Here is a 25,993-nt window from a genome sequence, read left to right as displayed (position 1 = left end):
TGTGTCTAAAGTGTTGGAATGAATTCACCAATTAATTTGTTTTTGGATTTGATTGAACTTAAAGACGTAATGGCAAAAGGAATATTTGAATCATTACTCCAATCTCTTGATTTATATGGGATGACAGAAGAATAATTAAAAAAATATTTAGTTTCGGTTGCATGCGACGGCGCTGCTGTGATGTTAGGTTCTAAAAATGGAGTGAAAAAATTGCTGACAGAAAAATTTCCTTCAATTATAGTTTGGCATTGTACTAATCACAGATTAGAATTATCAGTAAGTGATGTTGTAAAGAAAATTTCAGGGATCAATAGATTCAAATCATTTATTGATAAACTTTATGTTTTATACCACGCGTCGCCGAAAAATAATAGAGAGTTGCATTTATGTGCAGAATCACTAGGCGTTGAGGTACTGAAAATCGGAAGAGTTTTAAGTACCCGATGGGTGGCATCTAGTTTTCGTTCAGTTTCGGCTGTGTGGAATAATTATGAATCCCTTGTGCGTCATTTTGAAGAAGCGATGAATGACCCTACAAGAGATAAAAATGACAAGTGTACTTACAGTGGCTTAAAGAACAAAATAACATCAACAGCATTTTTATTGGATCGTAGTTTGGACCTACAAAATCGCAATGTGAACCTTTACATTGCAAATCGAAAAATAAATGAACTCGTTCAAGTTTTTGAAGAAAGAAAACAGAATTTTGGACCCTATTATAAATGTGCTGCAGCTGCTATAAGCAATCTGCATTTTCGTGGAGTTTTACTTCACGAAAAAGTTTCTAAAAATGATCCTCCTATTGATCCGAAAATATTTTATTCCACGTTGAAAACGTCAATTGAAAAAAGGCTGCTAGATAATAAAGATGTTGAGTTTGCACTTTGGGCTCGCGTACTTGACCAAAAATATTGGCCTGAAGACATTGATAATCGGTTGACATTTGGAGAGATGGAAATTAGAAACATTTCGATCAGGCTACAACTAGATGAACGAGAAATGATTCGTGGATTTCGCGAATACATTCTCGAAAAGACATATTCTGAAAAACTCTTGCGTTTGGTATATGCTCTGAATTCTATTCCCATTTCTTCAAGTGAATGTGAACGGGGGTTTTCGCAAATGAATCTTATTATTACCCCAACAAGAGCTTCGTTAAACACTTAAACAGTTTCGGCACTCTTGTTCATCAAACTCGTGGGACCACCCTTGACACTTTTCGATCCTTCAAAATATGTTGATAGGTGGTTACTTAAAGGAAGACATTCGGCCTTAGACTCTAACACTAAGAAAAGGAATCGAGATGATGTATCAGACGAGAATTGGAAAAAACTTTGGAAATCACTCTAAACTTTTATTCAAGTTCATAAATAAATACATTACATATGTATTTACAATTATATTTTAAATTTAGTCTTATTTAGTCTTATTTGTACAATATATTTCAAATATAATGTATGTATTTTATTGTTTCTGTAGCTTTGTTTTGACTAAAATAAAAAATTATCGTAAAAATCAACCTTTTTTTGTTCGCTTCGTGGCATAGCTCCTTTAAATTTCATTTAAGTGACATTTGAATATAATTTTATTTAGTAAAAAGCTTGACATGAAGTGAGTTCCGGCACCTTTTTTTTTTTAAAAAAAAGCCCTGACTATAGTTATTTTAATGTCCTCAACAATATATTTTTTCCATCAGCTTTATTTTCTGTATAACATGAAGGATAGGTAAAGAGTTTAGGTAGGAACCTACCTACGAGTATTTTTTCACTGCAAATTATTTCTGCCGAACTAAAACCGAAATAAAAAAATAAGAATAGGTACCTAGCCCAGCATGATATGGGTAATACTATGAACGTTTAAATTTGTTCGTTGCCCTGATGAAGATGCCCATACACGCAAAAATTGTACAGAGACCACTGATTTACTTGCACAATAGCGATATTAAACCTCCTCGAATGTATATCGCTCCATACCGATGGGAAGACACCTCGTTGGTTGCATACCATCTAATATCAACAGGTCGACTAATGAACGGCCTCGGTTGTCTTATGATGTATTGTCAAAACTATGAATGCGTTAAGCCTACCTAGTACCTAAAGTTAGCTATCCTATATCCTATATTTTACGCAATCGTCAATCGGACAGTTATGGGTTTGTTTCTCTCATTCATTTCTCTCCCGTTTCATTCCATAAAATATTGTGACTTCCACTCCCGTATTGATCACAAATTTAATGTACTCAAAATCATAACTGTTTGGGAACCCGCGATTTACACTCTTACCCGAGTCAGCTAAGCCCTGTGGTTCATACCAAAGTGTCGAAAATCCAAGCCTTGGTAGATACCTACACAGAGGTAGTTTATTTATTCATAAAACATTAATTAACAAATGAATTATTTTTCACAATACCTATGTAGATATTTCATGTGTTTTAATTGAAAATCAAAAAAAGGTACGTAATAATTTAACGTTATTATCGATATTGGTAGTAGGTACCTACCCTAAATAAATTAATGATGTATTTTGTGATTTTGTCTGCAAGCAAAAAAAACTTGTTGAATAGCTAAATAGAATAATATACTATTATCTCACATTGTCTTAAAGAAAACGGAAGAGAGCAATACAGTCATGTAAGGGTGCTTTCTTCAATAAAAACTGTATTTTTTATTATCAGGCATGGGTTGTCTAGAAATGCATTGTTAGGAAAAAATATACCTAGATGCATTTCTAAGAAGAAATTTGGCTGACTGTGGCACCCATTTGTATCGACATGTTTATTAAAAATTATTAAAAATCAGGGGTAGTCAACAAGTAAAATCATTGTTTAATAAAAAGATTTTTTTTTAAATATATTTATAAACCGATTCATATTCTTCAATTTCAACACAATCTGAACCGGAACGCCATATTGAATATTCAGATGAGGCTCAAGAATTTTACGAGACATCTCGCTATCAGGATTCCACGAGAAGGAACGATAGATTCGAGGATTCCACGAGACGGAACGGAATTGTCAAGGAATTCACGAACCGGAACGGCGCTCCGGGGCGTTCCGCTCCATTCTGAGCGCTAAGCCAGGGGAAAAATGAAACATTAATTTTTGTGGAATCTATTTAGGTTAGGTCATTATTTCGTTGCACCTAGTCACCCAATCATTTTGAACATATTATATTGATTAAGATGCGATATCCTAAGCTTGCCGTTTATTTGAGGCTTTCTAGCAATTAGAAATGCAGAAATTAAGTATATAATTTGATTTATTATGGCGTATTGAAAATCTGTGCTATTAAAAATCTATCAACATAATAGAGATAGGACAATTTATTTCAATATTAAATTTATATTTTTCGTGAAAGGTCATAGTTATATTTATCGTTGTTCTATTTTGTCACTGTTCTGTTTTGTCATGTTCTGTTTCGTCACTGTTCTGTTTTACTTCATTACTTTAATTTTTATGACACAAGGGGGAGGTTCAGTATTTTGAGTTCCCCTTTTGTTTATAATATTGTTCGTCACAATACACATAATAAATAATATAACAACCAGTCAAGAATTAAGAAATATTTTATCAACAATAACAATAAACTGGTTTTTATGTAAATAATGTTGATTGACTTTATAAAAATTTTATAACAAAACCACATAATGGCTCAAATAGACTCTATGACAATCGGTCATATAAATGCCGAAAAACCCGTTTCTTATGTTGGCGTCCTGTGTCAAAGGGTGTCACAGAGTGTAAATACGATGTCATAGCTGTCATACAATATGTATGTATAAATGTCGGAATGGCATAGATTTGATCATAGACACTAAAACGCTCTTAGCATATATGTGCCCGAACGTCATATAGTCTATTTTAACCATAAGTATTGATTGTTATTATATTATATATTTTTTATGGATCACTATTACATTATGAAAGGGAAAAATTTTGTGATAATTGGGACCTGAATCATAACAATCTAAAACTTTATTTCAGGTGTTTTTGAGTGGTCAGCAATTCATTGAAAAATCATATGACTATGATTTTATTATGCCTTGGCTGGGAAATGGACTGCTTACAAGCAAAGGTAACAATAATATACATACAATGTTAGTAGCGAAAGGTGGAGGTAGACTGTGAAGATCCGATATAAAAGATGCACACTAAACTTGATCAGTCATACTTATTTGTTTCATTAAACAAAATGGTTTTTAAAATTCAATTAAGTCCTGCCTAAATATTAGATATTGCATAAAAAAGATTCTTCTATATATTATAAAATATCTAAAATTATTATGCCATTAAATCTTAAATTTTTTCAGATATTTCGGCGTAGTATAATTGATTTTTAAAAAACATCTGCAATTTGTATCCAAAGTGGAATGAAAAGAAATCGACTTTAGAAAAGAAAAAGGACATAATCCACACAAATCAAATTTTACAAAAGGCACAAAAACGTTTTTATTATGGTTTTCGTTCAAAGTTAAAACACAAAATAAGCTACCTTAGCTAAATAGCAAAATACCTTAAAGTGTATGATAGTTAATAATTTAGTTTTTATTTTCCCAATCTGATATTAATTATTATTAAGTTAATTAAAGAAAAACCAACAAAAATGACGGTTAAGTCGTTTTTCCCACTTAACTTTTTTTTTAATTCTCTGCTAAATTTAGATCATTTGGTCATAACATGTATTTTGTAGTGTACAACATTATTTTTCAATAAAACCTATTTTGAAAAACTGTTTCACGTCTTTTACCTTTCTACAGTTGAAATAAATATGACTGACAAATACCTCCACGCCATTATACAATATAATATTTATGAAATAGGTATATAAGATTCTCATAAGTAATAACATAATATTTTAGCCTTTTACACTAAAGAATTAGACATGTGATTAAAATCATCAAATTTTAATTGAACATCAGGGCACCGATGTCATTAGAAATGATATAATTCTTTAATAGCTCGTCGAGTGTTAAACCTACAAAAATATATTGTGGAAATAAGCACTATCAATATAAAAATCAGATAGGTACAAAGCTAATAATAATATTGAGAAAAGTACATGAAGCCATAGACCGGGCATGTCAACTTCAAATAAGTTGTGATATCCACTATCAAAACTGGCAGTGACCTACCAAACTCTACCATTGCAGGTGCGCACACAGGGGGGGGAGTTTATGTGCTCAGACCACCCTCTAGAATGAAAAAAAATACAAATTATTAACCTTTTCTGTCCCTCACGATATTACTATGGCAGTATCTGACAGGCTGCAGATTTTTAACGACACGTGTTAAATGTAGAGCGAAGCTTTTACTACATTCGCTGTAATACCGATAATTTGTCGCAGTATTTCATAATTATTCAAACAGATGTCACTGTGTGTTTAATTTTTTAGATTATGTAAATCAATCGACAGTGGCTAGTAATTTTAATTTAAAGTCGGACGAGAAAATTTGCGAAATTTGTATGTGAGGCCTGTCGATCACGGCCTCATAGAGCGAGAAAACTCGCTGAAGGCATAGAACCGGTTAAGTCTAAGATAATATAGTATTACTTCTTCTTCTTCTTCGTCGGCATCTTATGGTTGAATATTGTGACCTAGATGATTTAGCTGTCGAACAGCCTTCTCAACGTGTTGACCTCTCTCCTCTCGTCATTATACGACACACAAAACCTGTGTCTGTGGAAGGGCGGTGGCACGCATGAATAGGAGCAAATATCGTCACTGTTCTGGCAGAAGGCACTAATTCGAAAAAATGACATTGAGTTAGTTATACCAAAATGTTCCTTATTTCAAACTTTACCGTCTGGAAACCTTCTTAATAAATAAACAGTCTTTATTTTAAAGTCATCCTTTTTACAATTACTTAATAAACTCACATGATAGACCATTTCAAACATTTTAACAACTTCAAAGTCAAATTACTCAAAACTAGTATTCTCCAGTTAGTGTGTTCTGCCAGAACAGAGACGATATATTGTTTTAATATTCCAACTATTGATCCAAAGTTTTGATTTTCTTTTGGGTACTCATTGCACTAAAGAGTCTACTGCAAAACTATAAGGAAAAATTTCACCTCAGTTTAAAGTACTGGGTTTCACCTCTTCTCTTTCCTTCATACTCCTGCGGCAGATCGTAAGTGATGCAATACGAAATGGTACGGGCTTCCTGATGGTTAATTTGTAAACAACTATCATGTAAGCTGGTTACGGAAACAAAAATTGGAATGGTTAATGCTTCCCCTTAAATCTCAATGAAATCATATTATATTACAAGCTTTTTATATATTCATGACTCGATTCCTATGGGCATATAGTGTGATCGGTGCGTTGGACATACCTGCCGTGTAAAAATGCTCAGTGAACAGCATTCATCATATAAACATCGAATACCTCGCTGGAAATACATTTGAATCAATGAATCAACTTTATCTGTCGTAATACATATCTTTTTATGACAGACTTAATAATTTATTACGATCACGTCATGGTGAACATAGTGATTTAAGTCTATGTGTAATTAAAGAAAAAGAAAAATGTCTTTAAAATGTTATTACTTACTGTGATTTTATTTTCAGGTACCAAATGGCAGAAACATAGAAAAGTTATAACACCAACATTTCACTTCAAAATTCTAGAAAATTTTCTGACTGTATTTAATTCGCAAAGTGACACACTCGTCAAACACCTGAGCAAACATGTAAATAAAGAATGTTTTGATGTCTTTCCTCGCATCACACTCTGTGCTTTGGATATAATGTGCGGTAAGATACTAGTTTTTTTATTACAAATATCTTATTATTTTCAGCTCTTTCAAGTCTGATTTTCATCCAAAATGAATTTCAATGGCAGTTTAATCATTGATTTACCAATAAGATAGGCTTTAAGCTAAATTCACATAGATTTGATGCATACTCAATTTCTGACAGATCGTAAGGAAATCGGTGCCGCTCATTGGTCGGCCTATTGGTATTAGGCAGTACGCAGCCAATGTGGTGTCAGCTAATTAGTTTGGAGCGGTTTTCATCCAATGAGATCTTATATTACTGCATATGAGCCCAAACTGAACGTGGGCTCAGTACAATTTTCGTTTGTAAGGATGTCTCCATGGGCACAGTGAAAAATTTCAAACCTCAATACATAATACCACATAGTAGGTACTCATTAAATAGCCTCCATGATTCTAACTAAACTATGAAAACTTCTAAATGTCATTACTTTATTTTATGTAGATATTGGATTTTATTAGTCTCTTAAATAAATCAGTAATTGACATTTTATTTATACAATAGATTGAATTTTGAAGTCGAACACCTTACAACTGTCAAATAAATAGGTAGGTAGGTACCACAATATTGTTAACTATGTACCTATCTATATGTAACTAATTTTCGTTTTACTTGTTTATTTTAATATAGAGGCTGCGATGGGTGTTTCAATAAATGCTCAAGATAATGAAGAATCGGAATATGTACGAGCTGTGAAAGAGTAAGTATTCAATTCCAGCTTTGAAACATTACCTACCATAGACATAAGAAAGGTATGTATATATTACCAAAACATAACAGGTATGAAATCTTAATAATTAAAGTCATATTCTGGCCATCACACTGCAAATTAATTATAATTAATGTCAAGCAATACAACCTGTATACAGTCCTACAAACTTATCTAAAGAACGGTCAAAAATGGAACTACGAACTACCATATGGACGCTATAATGAAAACGCCATTCGAATGTCAGATTCTATCCAGTTGTGAGTCTTGATTGGGTAGTATTCGACTGTGACTCCCGCATTAATTCTTAAGATAAGTTTGTAGGTCTGTACCTACTGTGAGGGATACAAGTCTGAAAAACTATAAACAAATGAATACTCCAAATGACTTAATGTAATATTGTCTATGTAAGTTCAATACCGCAGAAGAACCATCTGTCAAAATGTTCAGGGGGGACTTACAACTTCATCAATAAAAAAGATAAAAAATAAATTTATATGCAGTTTATTGTGTCTTCCTGTTTTATATTAGAAAATATATTTTTACTATCGTATGCGTCAGTGGCCATATATATTGCCATAGGATTATTTTGTAAATCAATAGGACCTTACGCGGTATTGCCACAACTCTGCACTCGTCCGCTGTATTGGATCTAGGGATCTACGCGGTTTTGCTTGCTTCTATAGTATGGATAATTCATGAGCGGTATTGATTTTAACCGAGTGCAAGTAATTGGTCAATTTCAAAATTTGAATGCACCAATCAATGCGGCTTGTGCCGTTTAACCGAGAGCACAGAGAACTTACATAGACGATATACATATATAGATGTGTAAAGGAGAAAGAGGGTGAATCAACTAAAAGAAACTAAATAAGTCAATGGCATACACAAACTTAATATACACTAACTAACCTAGTAATTTTAATATCTCCCTTTGCCTTTTGCCCACTGACATTATATTATAAATTGTACAATGTTTTCATAATTTTATTCCAAATTATTATTTCATTATTCAATTAATTGTTTTCTCATTTTCAGCATGTGCCGCATCATGCATTCTAGAATGAAAAATCTTTTGAGAAGATCAGATTTCATGTTCAAAGCGACTAGTGATTATCATTTACAGACTAAATCGTTGGCTATTCTTCACAAGTTTACAAACGATATGATAATAAAGAGACGTGAAATATTGAACAACTCTAAAGAAAGTTTGGCATCCTATACGGAGGAGTCAGAAATATTGGGTAAAGATTTTTTTTTCCAATTAAAAAATCCAAGCAACTCGCCCTGCATCACACTCAATCTTAAGCGCCAGGTAGATGCTCATGCTTTACCACAAGCTTACATGCGCAAACCGGTTTGTTTCGATAAGCCCGTGTGTATGGATGGGAAAACTGTACCTCGCGAAAACTAAAAGGTATTCTGTATTTTTTACACAAACTATACCGCGCCGACAAGTCGCTGCCGTCTAGCCAGCGCATCAATTGAGCGTATCACGAGATTCCACGTTTGATGTGAGCAATACCAGTTTTTTACACCTGGGAATGTCTCAGGAGCAGTTACCCTTGATTGAAATCACCATGCATTCAAGATAATATAAAAAATAATACAAAACAAAGCTAATTCAAAACTGACGAACATTCTATGTGAAGAAATCTTCAATGTCTGCAGTAAACAATGATTTTCAACAAATCTTTCTGTTTAACTTTCAGGTGTAAAGAAGAAGATGGCATTTTTGGACATGTTACTTTTATCAACAATTGATGGACAACCATTAGACAATTTGAGTATCAGAGAAGAAGTGGACACCTTTTTATTTGAAGTAAATGTTAAATATAAACCAATACTTCCAGAACAAGTAAATTTAATACAATCAAAGCTGACAAATCAGACAAACTTCGTTCAATTCTTGACAAACTTGTTGATAAAAACATGCATATTTACTTTATAGCGAACTGGTTCATAATTTATATTAATGCATTTTTTTATTAAAATATTTATTTTTTATTGTAGGGTCATGATACAACCACTTCTGCGATCAGTTTTGCACTTTATTCAATAGCCAATAATTCCGTCGTCCAAGAAAAGCTGTACCAAGAGCAGCAGGAAATATTTGCTAGAGATATGCATAGACCGGCAAGTTATAGGTGATGACTTAACAGTATAAAACCAGAGACAATAATATTATAAGTAATGAAATATGTTAATTTTTAAACTGGAAATTACAAGACAGCGATTTTACTGTTTTTATATTTTGTCCATTTTGCTATGCATTTTGACTGAAATATTGCAATGTGATCGTCGCATTGGTCGATTTCGTTTATGCGATCATTGCAAGCGTCTCACATGTTTCAAATCAATCATACATAAGCGACACATGTTTATTTAAAAACCAATAGTCATTTTTGGTAACTGTCTGAAATTTTTTTTAAATTGAATCTGTCTCTAAAAATCTTTGATTGCTTACAGCGATCTCCAAAGTATGAATTACATGGATCTTGTTATCAAGGAATCTCTTCGACTGTTTCCGTCTGTGCCATACATAGCCAGAAGAATTGGCCAAGACACAAATATAAGTAAGTACTTATTCAAGTATCTTTCTACATAAAACTGTTGCAACAATATGTGTTCCTTTACAATCACATACCTACTTTCTTCACTCTACCATGCTCCTGCATCAGAGCACAGGGCAAGCAGTAAGCACTAGGTATGCCACTTCCCTTGTATCATCGCCACGCGAGACCTGCAGTGTAATCGCTTTTGTAGCATGGCTGCATGGTGAGGGTGGATCGACCATGACAGAATCTGATGCAGTGTCGCACTTTCAGAGGCCCAGTCAAAGCTATTGCCAATAACAGATTATCTTGGATTATAAAATAGTTTCATATCAAGTAAATACTATCTCAAGTAATCACACCTTTTCATTAAATTTATTCGTTAGTTTCTTTTCTCAGACAGAATATTCAATATAATTTGAAAGGAAATCACAGGACTATGTCCGACTATGCCAAATAACAGATGTTGTGACTCCTTGACAACAGAGAGATCTTAGAATCAAGAGTGGCCTAATGTTAAGAGTTATGGAAATATATAACCAAAGATCTTATATTCCTTGCTGCCCCCACTCGTTCCTTAGTCTTTGTTACCACATACTTCCGCGAAACTTAATTATCTCATCAATCTAGCGTGCATGTGGTTTTTACCTACTTGGGATCCGACATAACACAAAAAATAAGAACTTGAAGGACTAAGAGAATATTAGCTGCAAAGAGGTCATACTTCTCGTTGCTTCAGATCCTTAAGTCCAGAAGTGATCACAGAAATACAAAGATTAGTCTTTATAAAACTGTCATACACACAGTGATGGCATATGGAAATAAATTGTGTGTCGGCGAAAGCAGCTGAACCAATCGATAGCTTATTTTCACACAATTAGGCTACATCTCAATAGGAGGTTCTCTTCAACACCTTTGATCATGTCAAATTTTAATATTACATTGATCTTTCGCGAGCCTAATACTGCAAGGTTCTAAGTGTTCATCCTTGAAAAAACAAACTCAACAATGAAGTAGTATTCTAAGCTGCCTCGTTGTTACTTTTGTTTAGTCAAGGACAAACACTTAGAACCTTGCAGTTCTCCACTCGCTCTCAGTTAAAAATGTTCCACGTCTATTTACAGATGGTATGTTTCTGCCAAAAGACAGCACTGTTCTGGTACTGGTTTACAATATGAACAGAAGCGCTAAAATATTCCATAATCCTGATGAATTTATTCCGGAGAGATTTTTACCTGAAGAAGCCAACAAACGCAATCCATTCTCAACTGTGTTCTTCAGTGCCGGTCCACGGAATTGCATAGGTATCTGAATAAATACAATATCTATTACTTAAGCTTTTGTAGGTTTATCAATGATGAAATTATATCAATAATTAAAAAAGGCACGATGTATAGTAAGCAGTGGCGAAGGGTGGAGGTAGGCTGTTAAGATCCGCCATAAATAGTGCACATTGAACTTTTTCAGACATACATATTTGTTTTCATTGAAATAAGACTACAATTTACAGATAGTGTAGATTAGATTTTAAAATTCAATTAAACCCTGAGAAACCAAGCCATAATAGATATTAGTGAAAAAATACATGTCTATCTATAAAATATCTAAAATTATGCAATTAAATCATACATAACTTTGAGTATTTTATAGATAGAATAATATTTTTTATTTATTATAGTTTGGTTTACGCAGGGCTTAATGAATCAAAAAAATGAACCAAAAATATGTGTAATATGTAGTTTTAATCCAACGAAAACAAATAACTATGAATGAAAAATTGTACACAATTTTGTCGTATTGCCCAAATTAGACCAAATCTATTATGGTTTCGTTTAGGCAGGGCTTAATTGATTTTTAAAAACTAACTAATACCATCTGTAAATTGTAGTCTTAGTTCAATAAAAACAAATACATATGACTAACAAAGTTTAGTGTGCACTATTTATAGCGAATCTTAACAGCCTACCTCCACCCTTCGCCACTGATAGTAAGTACTTCGTAATTCAGTAACCATCAGGAATGGTTTCATCTGCTTAGAAGAATACTGTTATCCGATGAATGACCATCTACGCAGAAGAAGCCGGTCCGCATTGTTCTTTCACATAAGACAATCTAAGACGAGCTAATGGTAAAAGTAGACATGCTTTTTTTATGTACGACTGACTTAAAACATGTGAGTCAGAGGCTGCCCCTGGAAGTCATATATCAGGTTTTATGCACATGCATCATGACTATGAAAGCAGGAGTGAGTCAGACAATACATAGTGAACGCTCTGAAGACAGAAGCATGTCCGAGTAATCTACATGAATTACCTAATCAGTAAGAATGAGACATGAAATGTAATTGAAGTGAAGATGCATGTTTCAATTTAAGTGACTGTTTCCCATGACTACCAAGTTGTTTGCTTCTACAAAACCTGAAATTTTGATACATCTTTACTTCTGTCATTAGAATGACGCCATGTGTTGCTGCTTCAAGGAATCCTTAAGGCGAAGTCTTCACTGAGCCTTTTTTAAAGAGACACCTAGCGAAAAAATACGAAGCTTGCAATTTGAAACATTTTTTTGATAATTTACAATTTCAACTGTATTAATGAATAAATATGTATATGAAAACATTAAAAAGAAAAATATTTTTTATTTTAAGTCAAAGATAAACTTACAATTGTAAAAAATATAATAAAATGTGAATTTGTTGAATCGGACCGCACCCTATTATTACATATATTTTATGGTCATATTTATTTTTAAAATTTTATTTATGTATGGTCCTAATATTGAAGCTTGATTTGATATAAATAAAAAGGATTTCAAGTTATACACATTTATATTTTTATAAAAATCGATATTTTTAAAATAGATATAAAAAATATTAAAACTATGAATTAGTCAAAAATCTCTTAGGTGATGCTTAGAAAACTTAATAAACTAAATTTTAATAATAAATATGACTATAAAATATAAATATAATAATAGGGTGCGGTCCGATTCAACAAATTCATATTTTATTACATTTTTTGCAATCGTAAGTTTATCTTTGACTTAAAATAAAAAATATTTTTCTTTTTAATGTTTTCAGATAACATATTTATTCATTAATACAGTTGAAATTGTAAATTATCAAAAAAATGTCTCAAATTGCAAGCTTCGTATTTTTCCGCTAGGTGTCTCTTTAAAAAAGGCTCAGTAAAGACTTTGCCTTAAGATGTTTATTGGAACATTGCTTAATCTGTCATTTTTAATACATGCAGATTTACACAAACAAGTTTAACCTAAACACGAGTGTAGAATGTCACTGTATCTTCTCAAATCGGGAAAATTTTGTCTAGGCACAAACACTCGAAATGATTCTTCTCCTGTGTGGGCCCCTTAAGAGAATTCAGTTATTTACTCATTTTCGATTACACACAAGTAATTTTGATTCCCATGCGCACAATGGCCGACCAGTTACCATGTCAGCTTATAATGTTATGGATTGTACGAGACAGGGATTGGTAAATTCACATGTTACTATGGTTTTTCAATGTGTTTGGACCTAATAGGTTGAACAACTGGCTAACATCCATTTCCCGTAAAAACAAAAATAATTTGTATATATAACCTCCACTCCGTGAAGGCCAACTTATTAAAATAAAGAATAAAATCGGTCCAAATCGGATTTGAATGGAAATGAAAATCTTCAATTGAATAATTTTTTTAAAGGTCACCGAATCTCTTTTCTAACTCTTGAATAACAGAACCAATTTTGGCAAAATACTTCTCTCCTTGACTCGCTTTTTATATTTGCGTTGTTCAATGCGATTGATATATTGTGGACATGCCTGAACTTCATCCTTAAATCAATAAAATGCAATACATAATTATTACTTACATAAACCGGCGCTAGAAACCAAGTGCTGTCTTTCTCCAGTCGGTCACACTCAGCCTCCGCCTCCCTCTTCACATTATACACCCATCTCCTATGGTGGTGACCCGGAGGCCAACTAACTGCCTTATGAAGAGCTCTAGATCTATCGCATATGATAACATGACTGGCCCTCAACCTTGGCAAAATACAAACTATAATGGGCTTAAATTGCTCAAATTTTCTATGGATATGCCACTTTTGGTTTTCTTCAACTAGTCCAAATATTCTTGAAAAATCTCATTTTTTAATACTTGGATAACCTTCTTTTGTATATCCGTCAGACTTCACATTTAGAAACATTGGTTTAACAATACAGAATTGTTATAAAAGCCTTGGAAATTTTATTATATTAGCATTCTCTATCAAGCATAACCATTAAAGCACCCACAACACTATAACAAGTAATCTTGCAATCGTAATTATTATGCTTACAACGCCAGATTATATTAAATAAACAGATGTAAGTAGTGTTTCTATACAAAAATATTATAAAATAACTTGCCACAGAATTTTACCCAACTCCAAGAATTCCAACAGCTCTATCTTCTAGTCACATTGCTCTACCTAATGTTAACAAACAATAATGCCCTACAAGTTTGTCCGATCATTGAAAATGGTATACTAATAGTTGCCATATCTTCAATTTGATTGATGCTCTGAACTTATTTACAGCCTGACAAACTATTTACATTTTCTTATATTTTCAGGACAAAAATTCGCCATGTTGGAAATGAAATCTACCCTTTCTAAAATCCTACGAAACTTCAAACTAGAATCGTCAGGTGAAAAAGTTGTACTGACGGCGGATATAATTCTGAAATCTATGAACGGTGTTAATATTAAGATTACATCGAGAGAAGGAACGTAATTAAGAAATCAATGATTAAAACCCTAATTTTAATTTAGAATAAGAATTAAATGTACCAACATAATAGTTTTATATAAGATATAAGTACGTATAAAATGTCATATGGCAGAACCAATTAATCAAAAGTTATCATTAAAACCATCACTTGTGATGGATCTACTAGAATTCATGTGGCAAATTTGATTCAGAAACACAATTTCTGTTTTTGAAAAAGAAGTCTCACATTTTTAGCTATGTCCACACTTATGTGTTTTATTGGCATATTACATTGACTGCTGAATATATAATTACTTTTTAATTACCACGTTTAAATAGTATGCTAATTATATCGAATGGCCATCTTAATCGTTACACGCTGGGCACGTCCAATGTATTAAACTCTATTTGTTATGTACCTATAGTATGCACACAACTGACAAAGATTAAATACATACCGTTTATATAAAAATCAATTAAAACCCTAATTTTATTCAAATTTAAAGCCAACGATGGCCGAGAGGCTAATGTGTTAACTTATAATGTCGTAGGTCCCAAGTTCGAATCCTGCGTCTGAGGAATACATATAGTGATTATGGGGACCTAATAGGTTGAGCAAGTGACTAACATATGTTTCTCGTAAAAACAAAAATTTGTTAATACAAAATTTCCAGTCTGTGGAGCCCATATGATCTTAGTATCGGACATGACAAAAAAAAATGTATTAAATAGTCTTGTACAAATAAATTTAGAATAATGAATAAAATTAACTGATTCAGTGTACTATGTACCTATTTCATTAAAACTGCAGTAATGTATATATTATTAATTTACACTGTTCATAAGATTTTATTTTATTTTCCTTCAACAGGGTATGTCATATTTTGAAATATAAAATGGATGACAACTATATAAATTTTCCTTTTTATTGAAAATAGATATTAGCTACAGAAACATAACCATTAAAATATCCTTGGAAAAATCTTACACTGGATGGGATTCGTTATTACAGTATACAGTGCGACTTATAATATCGCGACCCGAGAACTACAGAGTTCTAAGTGAACAACTGCAGCAAAAAAGTTATGGGCTGTTGAAGTTTTGATCGCTTGTATTTTGTTAATTGTGAATGTTTTCAATTATTTTTTTGATTGAATATATCAATTATGGTACTGCTATGTTGTACGTATCAATAAAACTACGTTAAAACTAGTTTTTAATGGTTAATTTTATATATCATAAATTCAGTTAGAACATTGTCCACCTGAAACTCAAACAAATCGCCTTTACTACAAGGTTCTAACTGAAATTTGTATGGAAATCCTGGTAATTCAGGACGCATAGTTTCACTTTTCATGTTAAAATAAATAAAATTCTTGAAAGTTATCTAATATAATATTTTTTTCCGGAGAAAATGTATGGAAATTGTTGGGAAAATGGGAAATTCGGAAAAACTTAAATATTTTTTTTGTAATTTTTGTTTAATACCATTTTAAAATGAAAACTATGTTGAAAATATAATTTAAAAATACAAAACTATTGTTGATGCAACAAGCCCAATGTTCATTGTTCAATTTCAACTGGCTCGTTGTCTTCACATCAGATACATTTATTGTAATTGTGTATACAAGATTGTTGTTACTAATGGCTGAGTGAATGTTGTGTAAAAATTCTTTTATTAAATTATTCGCCTCAGTTTTAGAATAAACTTCAAGCCACCAAGAGGCATATCTTTCAGATCCATCATAACATCATAATAATATTCTTCTCAATTCTCAGGAATAGGGATTTTAGAATACAACATAACCATTTTTTCACCTCATCTACTGAGATTTGAAACATCTCAAATATTTATATCACTTTCAGGAAGACTTTTAAGCCTGAAACATTAAATCAATGAATGAAATAGCCTTAAAATACTCTCAATATTAAAAAAAAAAATAACGATAATTTAACCTTACTTACGTTTCATAATATTAAAATTCATCTATTAGTGAGTTCACAATTTACTGTTGATATCAAATATCACGAAACCTTTTTTTTTGAGGTTATGTATCTCGAAGTTATAGTAGTTTATTTAAATACTCGTGGTTTCTAGTTAAATACACTGCATGGAGTCCTAATAATAAATTTAAAATACAAAACAACAACATTTTACTCTTCATATTGCAATTAAAACCATTTTAACAATTTTAAATGTATTCACAACCACGAAATGTCAAAGCACATAGAACTTTGTAGAACGACGGATCTTTTTAGATTATGGTAGAACTCTGTAGTACCACAGATATTCTGTAAAGTGCACATAGAACTCGGTAGTATTGGGGTTTAATGAAAAAATATAAAAAATATCGACCTCATATTGATATAGTATGTAGATAATGTGACTTGGAAGACTGCCTCATTATTACTTTAGTTTGGCCAAAAATCGACACTTAGAACCTTGTAGTTCTCGGGTCGCGATATATCAAGTCTTCCACGTCACTAGTTGTTACTGGAACTAAAACCCTACTCCTGCATTTACTTTCCCGATACAACATTCCCTGTGCCCATAATTCAGTGGGTGTTCGATATCACGTGGAGTTTCATTAACATTAAAATACCTAAACCTTTACGGAAACAGGTGAAGAGTATTATTTCGAATGTAGAAGTATTGTGAGGAGGAAAAACAGAAAAGAAAGGTTATCTCATCTGAATAGTACCAGAGATAGAATACAGTACACCCTCAGTAATCCGCCGCTCGATTATCCAACAACTCCTATAATTCGCCGTTATTTTTACTAGTTGAAAGCACAAAATCAAGCTCTATAATTTGCCAGTATTCGATTGTCAAATTCAGTAGTCCGCCGCGTATACGTATACAACGCTAATGAGACGGGTTTATTTTGGTAACTTCTCCTTCGTAAAACGTACGTTCATCGCGAAGAAAGTAATGTACCAGTGGGTCTATTCTATACTTATCGAACACTAAATTAATAAATAGTATCAAACTTAGGGTAGGTTTGTATTAAAATATTAGCACTTATTGTAACAATTACACGAAGCTTGTATTTATTGTTGCAATAAGTGCGATATTTTAACAGCAGCAAGATAGGTGCTGTTAAAATATAGCACTTATTGCAACAATAAAAACCAGCTTCGTGTAATTGTTACAATAAGTGCTAATATTTTGATACAAACCTACCCTAAGTTTGATAATATTTATCACTTTATCACTTTAGCGGTCGATAAGTATAGAATAGACCCACAGGGAGGAAAGTGCCCAAGGACCGCATCACAATAATCATGCCGTGCTCTAATGCAACCGGGACACAAAAAATTAAGCTTAGGTCATGGGGAAAGCCAGGAATCCTAAGCCATTCAAGATTATCTGCCTCACTGAACAACTGGATGTGTCAAGTGATTTACTGTTTGATATTTAGTTAATAAACTTAATTTATAAATATGTAAATAAATACTTGATTTTGATTATTAATAAAACCGCAATTTGCTGTACATCTTTCTCAAAAAAACTATTTTTACGAAATACCTGTTCTAATTTTTACCATATTTTGTATGTATGCACTATAATCCGCCGCTTTCACTAATTGAACACTTGTCTGGTTTTTGGGGTGGCAGATTACTGAGACAGTACTGTATTTGCAAAGCATTATGTCAACACGCAAAGAGCATGTGACGTAATAGAATCAACACACCAAAACCATGTGACATAACAGTGTCAGCGCATGCAGCGCTGTGAATTAAAACTTCACTCATTCTGCAGTGCTATGAATTACAACTTTTTTTATCTTCACACATTTTTAGCAATTCGGCTTTTACTTCTGTTAATACAATAGTAATAAACATAAATGGAAATCACATACAAAACGTCATATTATAAAACATTAACGCTTTTGATTTTAAAAATGTTCAGAACAAAAGCAACAATGTTTGTTATGTTTTATATGGAATTTCTATTTATGATTCTCATAAATACTGAAATATTAAAAAGTTCAAACAAATGCCTGTGTAAATCGTCGGTGTTTTGTAAAAAGGGCGAATTAACCAAAATGCTACTTTACAGGAGGGTTTTTAACTTTTGACATTTATTTGTTGTTTACCTGTAGATGATTATAAATATCTAACAAGTTTATAATAAAGCTTAGAAAGAATACTGTCATTATAATAGGTATTATCATATAATATTTTAAAAGGCCTAATATGTCACATTTGCTTTTTATTTCGTAATTTTAATTAATTTAATTTTAGTCGATTATCGTTTATAAGTACTTTCCTGTGGAGATAAAAATTTGCCGTTTTTACACAACAAAGCTAGTGGGGTACATATTGTATTTTCATTAAAATCTCGATTTCGTCAAAATGGTTGATTCGCCCTTTTTACAAAACACCGACGATATGGTATATTATGAAAACTGTGAAACAATATTGCAGCGGGATGAAAACTCGGAAACCCAACTTTTGCAGTAGGTAAGACATTAAATCTGTACCACCGGAAATGAGTGGTTAAGTCTTATTTTCAGATTATCATAAGTCATAACTTCTAAATTAAATAAGTTATTAGTTATTTAACAAAATAGGTAAAATACTTGTTTGTATAATTAAATAAACAGATTATTGTATAATTAAATATAAAATAACAAAGCTTAAACCGCTCCTCTGAAAAGTTGGTTTTCGTGTAGTTACCTACTTCTTCACGGTTGGTGCAGAAATAATATCGGAATATCATATCTGTCACAATAGTTGTTGCCGATTCATTGTGACGTATCAAACCAACAACAAAATAAAACTAAATAAATTAGGTAAGTAGGTATATATTATATATTTCACAATATCTCGCCACAAAGCCGCCATTGCTATCTGCGATATTCAAATTGATCTTTTAATTGATTAAATATTATGGTGCATTTATAGGAAGCAATATCAAATTGCGATTGGTAAGAAAATTTTCTTGCATTTTTCGGTACACGTAAAATATCATTTATATCTGATATTTTTGAACTCTCGTGGCTAAGAAAAGATTTTATGTACTTTATTGCTATTGCCGTATACCACTTCTTTGGCACGAGCTGGTCTTGTCGGAAGAACTGTGTGTGACATATTAATAATCAACCCCCCCTTTAGTCCATATCCTTCTGCACCTGTATAAAAGAAATTGTTTATTTAATTTTTACTTTTATTAATTATGTTTTATTCAAAACCTACTATATACTCACAAGGGTTTTAAGAATGTAGGATTCTTTTTAATCGAAAATGATTATTAGAAACATCGAAAAGATCACCTAAATTCTTACGCGCGTGCTTTTGCATCAGCAGCGTGAAATATGAAAAATTATCAAAGAGTTTGGACTATAAACAGAAGGAGCCTGAAACGTTATTTCTGTTGTGACATTTGAAACTATTTAGCAAATACATGAATCATGGTTTCGTTGGTAGACCCCATAAATATTAACATCGCTCAGTTGGCATTCCGATTTTGGCTGCCATTGTGATTTGTTACTCATCTGCAGTTATAAACAGTCTTTCTTTTCAACTAAATAATAATGACAAAGTGTAGGATTCCTAGCTGCTTATCTACAAATTGGTAAATAAATGTCATAACAGTAGTGTGAAGTTCTCTGCACATTAACCTGCAATGCGAAGTCCTTTGTAGTTAACTTAATCAGTGGACAAGTGGTCCTTTTCATTGCTTCAATTTCATACATTTAGCTCCATCTCTATAGAAGGTTTTTTTCAACATTTCAAAAAGATTTTTTCTATTGGTTTTAATATTTTCTCAGAAGTGCTTTCAAAAATTATGTATGTTCAATAATTAGAATGTTACATTCTTAAATCTTGTGAATTGTTTGTTGAATAAAAAAAGTATATATTAAAGAATATAATACAATTATTGTTATTTAATATTGTTTGCAAAGAAATGAGGTGCTTTTTACAGATTCTCCGTCATCGTAATCTGACAGTCGCCATTTTGGATTTTAGCTATCTTTTTGTTATCGAATTATAGTACGCGGTCCAAGCCATTATAGTATTTCGGCAAAAATTATAGGACGTGTAGAAAATGAAATTTTTTTGTTTGTCACATAAACATAACGGAGAATTCGAGAAATTCCGATGCCCTGCTTTATTATAACACCTCTTACGACCGAAAAATGCTAACACCGGCCGCCGTCATTAACTGTCACGTTAGTTTTTTAGAGTAGGTATACAATGCAAAACCACGTCCATAGACTAATATCGCACACTGAGATCTTATATTATTTATATTATACACCTAGATTATACTTAATACGTCCCTCGCTTCACGTTATTACGATTTGCTGTGATTGAAATACGAACATTTTACGGAACTTTAAACATCGCAACATATGAACCCCTAACCAAACCGGCAAATTCAATTAATAAAATTTTTAAAAAATGTGGTATTTTTGACGTACTACACTTTTTTAATAGTATGCGGACGAAAATTTCACTTTTCGAATAGTACGTGAACCAAAATGTACTATAATTATAGTTCAGTTGGCAACACTGCGCTCACTGACAGATGATAGAGAGCGGTGGCGGAGAACCAGTAAAAAGACCCAGAAATGAATATGCAATATAAATTGAACAAAACAGTGATTTAAGTAATACATACCTACCATTTTTTTGTATATTATTTATTCTCATTTGGGGTTCATACCCGTGATCACCAAAGATAGAGCCGCCCCTGCAAAGATCAATTATTATTTGTTATAATGTCATGCATTCAGGCTCAATCTCAGTAATATAAGGTTCTATCATCAATTAGGAAATCGTCATCCTAGAACAACAAGGTATCATCTGGCATTTATACCAAACTGAGATATCGAGCTCCAAAGTTTTGAATATGAATAAAATCTTAACTATATGCAATGAAAATTGGTAAATATTAACAATACTATTATTATTGCATTATGTTTGTATTTTCAAAGCATTGTATACTAAATATATCTAATATTATCTAATCCAGACATTAAAATTTTGTGATGGAACTTAATTGCTCTGAAAATCTAAAAAAATCAGAGCAACAAAGTTCTATCTGATTATTAAACCTTGATGTTCTGAAAATATTTTGCTACAGGGCTTTATTATTGTGTTTAAAATTGAATAAAAATACCTTTTTCGATTAATTCTTTATTAGAACAACATTAAATTAAACATAGTTTATGAAAAATGACAGGACGTGGTATAAAAAAATGTTTCATAATACTGAAATTTAGAACAATATTAATAGTTTATAAAATGACATGAAAGTATCTTCACTTTCAAGGTTTTTGTTGTTAGAATCCATATGATCCATGATGGACTCTCCAGTGTACTCACATAACTTCACAGCTCTGAAAAAAAAAGTTTTTATGATAATAGACTGGCATAAAAAAATACTTTGACAAAACTATTATTACAAAACCTCTCAAATTACTCAATTTTTAAATGAAACTTAATAAAGACATCATTGTATTGTCACTGCAGTGATTCATGAAGTAATAATTAAATAGTTTATGAAAAGAGCTATTGCAACCATTGGCGGCTTAATCCGGAAAAACCTAGCAGGTCAATTTTGAATATATTATTTTAATTTGCCTTTTCGTTGTATACTGAAAAGACGTATTGCAAATTGACTTTTTATACATTATAGAATAAGTGCTAGAAATTGTTATAGGTCGGTACCTACTAACCCTTCAAAAAATGTCCGTTTTTCATAACGCCAACCCATCGTTAACCGAAATTGCACACAACGCGTTATAATTTTTTGTAAATCAGGTCCACTTTTCTTTCTTTGCTTTTTGAAAAATCATCAATCACATGATTATAAAAATTGTCTATTTTTCCCACATATTTTTTTTCAATACTGAGCATTGCAAGAGCGGTCAGTCTATCCTGGCCCTATTGCGTAGAAAGGTTTTTATTCTTTTGAGAGTGGAAAAACATCTTTCACTTTCAACTGTTGTCATTGGTATGACGCAAATAAATTGGAGAACTTTGATCGACTCGGAAAATGTTTCGTTGAAATTATTGCTGAGTAAAAAATGTAGAAGAGAAACTGCAGTAATAGCGCCATGCAAATCATCTCGTTGATAAAACACCAATAATTCATTTTTTAACTTGATTATGTTTATTTCTTCTAACAGTTTTACCAAATTTACTTGACGTGTGGGAAAATTATTTTTAAAATCAGTGTAATTTTCTTTATTGAACAAATCGGATATAATGAGATGATCGTTGGATGCAAATCGTGCTTCCATTTCCATTATAATTGTATCACAGACTTCAATTGCTACTGCGTGCGTACTAACTGCTTCACAAAAATGTTATAAATCACCAAAAACTCCTTATGTATTATTAAAATAACCAAAGGCATTCGTCAAAACCTGTTAACGAATCCGAACCGCATACACAGTTGCGTCTTGAGACCAATTATCTAGTCAGTGTTATCATTCTGTTTCATTTAATTAGGTGAAAAAATCTTTTGTCTCACACTCGGGCATTGCCGATATTACAGTAATTCACGCACCGTTACAAGCTTTGATCTCGTATTTTGTGTTATATCGATCTCTGTCTTATGCATGAGAAACGAGAGAGAAAATTTTATAAAAATATTCAATTTGGGTCAATTTTCAGACTGCCGGCGAACACAATATTTTTGTTCGGGGAATTATCGCCCAAACAAAAAAAGCCCAATAGACTGGGTTGACACAATATCGCGCGCCCTATAATTTCAAATCCACCGATTATTATTAATATTATTATATATGACATTGCACATATTATTAATATTATTATGTCGATTGTAATGCCGGGTCCACACCGAAAACAAGTCGCGCGACAACTCGTTAAATTTTACGATAAGCATGATAATTATCGTAAAATTTCTTAAGCAATTATGATAATTATCGTAAAATTTAACGAGTTGTCGCGCGACTTGTTGCCGGTGTGGCCGCACTTTTAGGTATTTATTTTGGCAGGTCAATGACCGAATGACCTATAGAGGGAGCCGCCAGTGATTGCAACTATTATTATTTAGTCAATATCATAGCCAACATCTATGTTTTCTTCGCAAACAACATACTCTGACCTTTCTCCAAGTACTTCCACCTATCTGAATAATAAAAAGGAGAATATATATGAAATTATGACGTATTCTAGAAACAATTTCTTCAGATGTAATGTCAAATTTACAAAATATGAAAGAACAGCAAATAAATTAAGTACTCATTTGAAAAGAAACATAAGTACCCAAAATCCTCATCAATTGTAATATCATCAGACAGTACATATAACTTGAAGATCGTTTATATTATCCAATAAATTGAGATTGTTGCTGAAAATAAATATATGAAACAAAATAGAATAATTAATTACAATACATGAATAACAAAAATAATACAAAACCTCAAATTTACCTTGTATTTGAAGCAACGATATTGTAGGTTGGTGAGGTATATTCGTAGTATTATCACCCTCTTAAATGCCCACAATACCCCTTTCACTTAAATTATTGCTCATCTGTATGTTATTTTAATTAAATTGTTGAAAAATGAAGCGCGAATATTTGAGAGAAACGTACTAGTTTGACAGCTGAACGGAAATGAAACCATATTGCTCCAAAATTATTTTTTTTATAGCAAATGGTCTATAGTTGCTTTCAAATTTTAAATCGAACCATATTGTTCCAAAACAAATTACCAGTGCATCTGATATAGAACTTAAATGCCCTGCTATGTCATAAACCATAAAGATTTTTAAAAATCTTGTAACACAGTTTTAAAGAGAAAATTATTATAAGAATTTTGGTACCAAAAAGTCAAAATTGACCAAAATGCCAGATGATACCTTATTGTTCTAGGGTGACGAAATATTCACATGCTCTTGACATTATTTTTATAACAAAATGCCATTAGCAATGACCTGTTGAACTGCTGAAGAAAATTGGTGTGGTGATTAAATTTGTTATCACTCAGAGGACCGAGTCATGCATTACTGATAAAGGTGGACGGGAGGCTGACACCAACATGAAAATCGCAGTAGCATTTCACATTAGCTCGTTATCTTTCTTCATTTTTTATGACTTTCAATTGCCACTAGCACTGCCAAAATTCAGAGACGGAATGTACAACATCGACGTATTATTTTACGTCTCGGCAAGATATCATTTGATAATATACATAAAGATTCGTAAAAACCTTACCTTTTCAATAATAACAATTTCCGCCTCAACTGACAGTGTGTACACAACGTGTAGTTTCCAAGAAGTGCTGTTTATCTGTTTTTTGTTACGTGGATAAATTGACTAATTGCGATGATTAGATGAAATACTTTGTATAATTGTAATTAGTTTTGTTCAGTATCTTGTCAAAATATAATGAAAAACTAATAAAGATTGAAATTGACGAACACGTCGGTACCATCCATAGACTATGGCAGCTGGTATCATCTGTCAAAGCGAACCATAGACTAATTTCAAAATTCTAACACGTCATAACCATAGACTATACAAATACAATACAAAAGACGTGTCTATTATAGTCAATGACATTATTAATGGACGACGCACTCAATACAGTAGCTAGCAAGTAAATTCGCGCATTCGCATGTATAGGTAGACGTCACGCAATTTCCATTATGCGATATCACGCATCGGGAATTTATAGCAATATGACCTTTATTGTAATGGCGTTAGAGCAGTGTTTCTAATGTCAATTTTCATTTGAGCGAACCCGTTCGAACCGAACCATTCGGCAGACCCAACAAAAAGCATCAGGAATTTATAGCAATATCACCTTTATTGTAATGGCGTTAGAACAGATTATGCCATTCGGCAGACCCGACAATAACGTGAGTGTCATTTTATTTTCCAGATGATTCGTCTATATTAATGTCATTGATTATAGTCAACTATAGTGAATAGACGATGAAGACTATGGATTCCAATGTGTGCATACTCAAACTTCTTCTTCTTCTTCTTCGATGGCGCTACAGCTCAAGTCGAGCCCTGGCCTCCTCCACCGCTGACCTCCAGCCGGAACGGTCCTCCGCACGTCCTTTCCAGTTCCCGACCTTTAGCAGCTGGTTGGCATCCTTTGCAACACTATCACCCCATCGTGTGCGTGGCTTTCCCACTGGCCTTTTCCCCCGTGGGTTTCTTTCGAGGATCTTCTTCGGTATCCGTGACTCAGGCATGC

The 25,993-nt window shown here is 32.5% G+C and overlaps 1 protein-coding gene and 2 long non-coding RNA genes across 3 annotated transcripts in view; 1 reads left to right on the top strand and 2 right to left on the bottom strand.

The window, feature by feature from the left end:
* The window catches only part of LOC147064286 (uncharacterized), a 35,534-nt gene extending 28,848 nt beyond the window's left edge, over window positions 1-6,686 (bottom strand). Inside the window, exons 1-2 of the long non-coding RNA XR_015071974.1 lie at window positions 6,557-6,686; window positions 5,130-5,189 (exon numbers count right to left, since the gene is read on the bottom strand). This is a non-coding gene — a long non-coding RNA (uncharacterized LOC147064286). The remainder of the gene's footprint in view (window positions 1-5,129; window positions 5,190-6,556) is intronic.
* LOC147064285 (cytochrome P450 4c3-like) overlaps window positions 1-16,728 on the top strand; it is a 39,835-nt gene extending 23,107 nt beyond the window's left edge. The window contains exons 3-11 of the mRNA XM_085958595.1: window positions 3,982-4,072; window positions 6,574-6,759; window positions 7,414-7,483; window positions 8,531-8,736; window positions 9,205-9,314; window positions 9,506-9,639; window positions 9,962-10,068; window positions 11,172-11,351; window positions 14,662-16,728. Coding sequence (XP_085814721.1) covers window positions 3,982-4,072; window positions 6,574-6,759; window positions 7,414-7,483; window positions 8,531-8,736; window positions 9,205-9,314; window positions 9,506-9,639; window positions 9,962-10,068; window positions 11,172-11,351; window positions 14,662-14,822 — 1,245 coding nt within the window. The 3' untranslated portion in view covers window positions 14,823-16,728. The remainder of the gene's footprint in view (window positions 1-3,981; window positions 4,073-6,573; window positions 6,760-7,413; window positions 7,484-8,530; window positions 8,737-9,204; window positions 9,315-9,505; window positions 9,640-9,961; window positions 10,069-11,171; window positions 11,352-14,661) is intronic.
* A 2,866-nt stretch (window positions 16,729-19,594) lies between these two features.
* Window positions 19,595-25,267, bottom strand: LOC147064284 (uncharacterized). The gene is made up of 3 exons (XR_015071973.1): window positions 25,000-25,267; window positions 21,430-21,501; window positions 19,595-19,936 (listed from the first exon to the last, which is right to left on the bottom strand). It is a non-coding gene; the product is annotated as an uncharacterized LOC147064284 (long non-coding RNA).
* Window positions 25,268-25,993: the final 726 nt, after the last annotated feature.

The sequence above is a fragment of the Rhyacophila brunnea genome, unplaced genomic scaffold (genome assembly GCF_057557595.1).
Source record: "Rhyacophila brunnea isolate RB1 unplaced genomic scaffold, BYU_Rbru_1.0 scaffold_8, whole genome shotgun sequence".
In the NCBI taxonomy this organism is placed as follows: Eukaryota; Metazoa; Arthropoda; class Insecta; order Trichoptera; family Rhyacophilidae; genus Rhyacophila; species Rhyacophila brunnea.
The sequence above is the reverse complement of the archived record's forward strand: the minus strand, read 5'-3'. Positions and strand labels throughout refer to the sequence as shown.